Here is a 4,314-nt window from a genome sequence, read left to right as displayed (position 1 = left end):
AAACTATAAATATTTGTATGCAGATACCTGGACCTAGCCAAGTGCACAGAAAATATTTTAGAAACATTTGAACTTATATTCTACATATTATGAATATAACTCCAATTCAAATACAGTAGTGATTTAAATTCAAAGTCTAAATATTCCCTTAAACTGTTTATAAATTTTGATTTGGATAACAACTCTTGCCAAAATTCTTAGGACTATTTAAAGGACATTTTGGAATCATTGAATGCATTTTATGGTTTTTTCCCTTTATTTGAATTTTGAGGCCCTAAATTTCCTTAATTCAACTTTCTTTGACTTTAAACATGATGCATGACTACCTCTAAATGCAACTATTTACAAACAAATATTCTAGGGTTGTGACAACTACATTTTTCTAATACATGTTTAGCAGTTTTCAAATATAAGTTTAACATTTTTTAAATACATGATCAACATTTTTATACACAAATTTTAAACATTTTCCAAATCCTTGATTAACATCTTTAAAACACAAGATGCTTTTTTAGCACATAGCTAACAGTTTTTCTATACATTTCAATATATTTTTTCTAAATGCCTCATTGAACATTTTTTTAATATATGGTTAACTTTTCTACGCACAATTAACATTTCCAAAATACTTTTTCAACAATTTTTCAAATGCTCAATTAACATTTTTAGATAAATGAGGAAAAAATGATCATTTTTAATACATGGTCAAAAAATCTAAACATATTTAAAATTAAATCAAATTCTTATTAACATTTTTCAAATACTTGTTCAATATTTTTTCAAATGCTTGGTTAACATTTTTATACACATGACCACATTTTTTCCATTATTTTTCAATACATGGTCAAAAAAATTCTATAGATATTTCATATACTTAAAAAAAATGCTTGATTAACATTTGTAAATCCGCGATGAAATATTTTCATATACATTGTTTTCTGCATACATTTTTCGTATATGTGATAAACGTTTTCTCTATATGAATTAAAAAAATTCAAATTCTTGTTCAGTATTTTTTAAATGTAATTTGTAGAGTGTTTTTATAATATAAGTATGTATTTAGAATATTTGAAAGTATAAACAAAATTTAAAAAAAAGGAAAACGAAAAAAGAAAACGTCAAAAAAACTAGGCTGCAGCATGCCGCGCTGATGGACCGGCCCATCTCGACTTCAGAGACGCGCCCGGCGCTGGCGTCGTGGAGTTTGCTAGTATAGATTTGCGGCGGCTCGAGCCAGGAAAGCCCAACAACAACGGACACGGAGATGAGCTTAGCACTTCTAGGGGGCTACTCCTCCGCCGAGGACGAGGACCCCGCCGCCGCCGAGCTCAGCGACTCCGGCGACTCATCAGCCGAAGAGGCCGGATCTGACGGGGACGAGAAGTCCGCTCCACCGAAGCCGGCTGCAAAGCCCCGCCCCCGCGTAAACCCTAGCCCCGGAGATGGGGACTCCTCGCTGCCCTCGGCGCTAGATGTCTTCGCCGAGATCTCCGGCCCCCCGGCTTTCCTCAACCGCAGAGTGGCCCAGCCCGAGGAGGTCGGGGAGGCGCTCGGCGTGCTCGATCGCCGCTCCAACTCCAAGCAGAGGAGAAAGCCGCCACCTCCCGGTGAGACGTTTAAACTACTGATAATTTTCCAGCAGATTATCGTGCTTTGATCGTTGGGCTGGTTCACAACTGGCTGTGTTTGACACTTGCAGTGGGGATTTAGTGGTAAAACCAGAATCTACAGTTCAAACATGGCATAGTCAGCGTATTATATGATGAGGTTTTGTTGTTGCTGCTGTAGTGTCGAGTTTCTTAGTGGTCTCTGGTTGTGGAATTGCATTGATATAGGGACATGGGGTTAGTGTTTCGATTGCGTGGCCACACTGATATTTGCTAGAGCCTGGAGCTGGTCGATTTGATTCTAGCCTAACTTACAATGCACCAAAGTTTTAAATCGCCGGCGAAAAGACCGCTATCGTGGCGCTATCTCTGCGTGAAATCTGCCCCACGATTTTCTTCCTTCCCAGAATTGCGGGAGATCACGCCGCAATCGCCGGAGATTGCGCCGTTTCTTCGTTACCTATCGCGGCAAACTTTCCTTCCGCGATTTCCCTTCGCCCGCAATTTAAAACTATGCAGTGCACTGGTTCTGCAGGAAATTAGTTTATCTGTAGTTGTCTTGGTGTGTTTATGGTGCCCAGTAGTTCAGAGTGGCATGCCCGGTCTATTATTTGTGATAAATGAGTAAAATCAGGGGAACTGGTGTTTGTTTATGTTGTTATTTTACATGTCCTAATAATGATTAATTGCTATACACAAGTATCATGAAGCCAAGATGATGGCATGGCCAGCATATTTAGGATAGAAACGAGAGATGGAATACAATTATACAAATGAAGACAGATGTTTTCCTGTTTAGTTCTGCATTCAACATATTAGCATCTTGTTAGTTTGATGTAAACAATGAGGGTTGCAATCGCATTATTGTGATATGCTACTTGTGTACTATATATATACTGGGGCTAGAAATTGCATAATTGAATTGGCATCCATTTCTCAGATCACAGGACAAGGCGAGAAATATGTAAACGTGTTTTGTTCTGTGTCTAGTATACTGTTCTTTCTTCAGTGTGTTTGCTAGACAACTTAGAAGGACTATAGATCTGGGTATCTATCTAGCTTCTTGCAGGAAAGATTTGCATGGAAATATTTGTCAAGCAGTTCTTTTTGACGGAATAAGTTGACAAAAACCTGCCATCCTCTGTGTGAGTACATCAAATGGATATAATTGGCCATTTTGAATTGGATCTGTATTATGATACAGAATTTTATAGCCTGTTAATATGTTTAAATATGGGATGGATAGTAAAGCAGATCTTATCATCTGTGCTGGCTTCTGATGATATCCCCATTTCCACTCATTCCAATTATTATAATTCAAATACAAGTTGCCTCCTGGCTAATCTGACTAAAAACTATGTTCAGGTGCGGTTGTGGCGGCGAAACCACAGATGGTTGCCATCCGTGAACGAGTTAGCAGTGACGTGAAGAATGGTGCCAATCCTCCAGGTTCTGTTGAATGTTCATCTAAGACCCAAGTTACATTGTTATGCCCTTTTTAATAGGATGGGCACAGTTACTAATCTGTGAAATATCATATAGCTTGTTAATATGCTTGAATATGGGATAGATAGTAAAGCATCTTATCATATGTGCTAGCATCTGATAAAATTCCTAGTAGTGCACTTATGCTCATGCTAATTATTCATTCTGAATTCATGTTATCTCCTGGCTAATCTGACTAGAAAACTATCTCCAGTTGCTGTTCTGTCGGCGAAACCACAGTTGGTTGCTGGTCACGAACGAGTTAGCAGTGACATGAAGAATGGTGGCAACCCTCCAGGTTCTGTTGATGGAAAGAGGAAAATAGGCGCTGCAAATCCTGGTCCAGAAGATGCTGCCGAGCTTCTAAGGTAACTAATGGCCACTTTGATTGACAAATTCAACTATGAATTTACTAAACAAAAGCATGGCGAGCATAATATGTCTGAATTCTTTGTACGATCTGTTGTCGCTCCTGGTTATGTCTTACATAGGGCTCCTAACAGTTTTTTTTTCTCTTTGGTTTGTAGAATGTGCCTCCAATGTGGTATACCAAAGACCTATTCACACGCCCAAGGAATGGTATGCCCTGTTTGCAACGATAGACCAGTGCAGGCAAAAGAACCCGAGAAGAAGAAGGGTTCTGCTGTCAAGGACAAGGAGAAAGTGAAGAGGATGAGAGGGCAATCGTCACATGCATCGTGGAAGAGCGAGACTGAGATGGCTCTGCGGCAACAGTTCGACTAATTGGTGTCAGCAGGACTGCTGGTGCACCCAATCTGTAACTGTACACTAGGTAGAATACAATCTCTTTGCCTGAGTAAGCTTGTGCCACTACATCGCGGATAGTTCAAGATTTGTTTCTTGTATTTGCAGTTCCCTGTGGTACTTGGGTCTGTTTTGTAAGCTGTATTCGTTAAAATGTTTCCAGCAAAGTCAGGTTCAAGTAATTTGCTCGGGGCCTCTTTTGCTTCATGGGGCATTTTCCTGAATCTACCCGTAGGTGAACCGCGCCCCCCTGAAATTTTGGCAAAATGCCCATGAAACTTGCGGAACAATAGATAGAATCCCTGAATACTGAACTGGTCGTGCTTCATGCTGTAATTAGGGAACATGGAAATCTTAGCTCATAGTTCAGAATTCTCATTGGATTCTTGCTAATCATAGAAGCCTGCAGTGTTGAGCCAATTATGCATTTGATAGGGGAGGGAGAGGTTGTTTGAGC

At 39.7% G+C, this 4,314-nt stretch overlaps 1 protein-coding gene across 1 annotated transcript; it reads left to right on the top strand.

Moving 5' to 3' along the window:
* The first annotated feature begins 1,241 nt into the window (after positions 1-1,241).
* LOC123403168 lies at positions 1,242-4,039 on the top strand. The gene is made up of 4 exons (XM_045097127.1): positions 1,242-1,607; positions 2,973-3,056; positions 3,307-3,460; positions 3,620-4,039. Exons 1-4 carry the CDS (start codon positions 1,265-1,267, stop codon positions 3,834-3,836), a joined length of 798 nt encoding a protein of 265 aa, XP_044953062.1. The 5' UTR covers positions 1,242-1,264; the 3' UTR covers positions 3,837-4,039.
* The last annotated feature ends 275 nt before the right edge of the window (positions 4,040-4,314 follow it).

Source organism: Hordeum vulgare, chromosome 6H (genome assembly GCF_904849725.1).
Source record: "Hordeum vulgare subsp. vulgare chromosome 6H, MorexV3_pseudomolecules_assembly, whole genome shotgun sequence".
Lineage (NCBI taxonomy): Eukaryota > Viridiplantae > Streptophyta > Magnoliopsida > Poales > Poaceae > Hordeum > Hordeum vulgare.
Note: the sequence above shows the minus strand (reverse complement) of the source record. Positions and strands in the feature narration are given on the sequence as shown.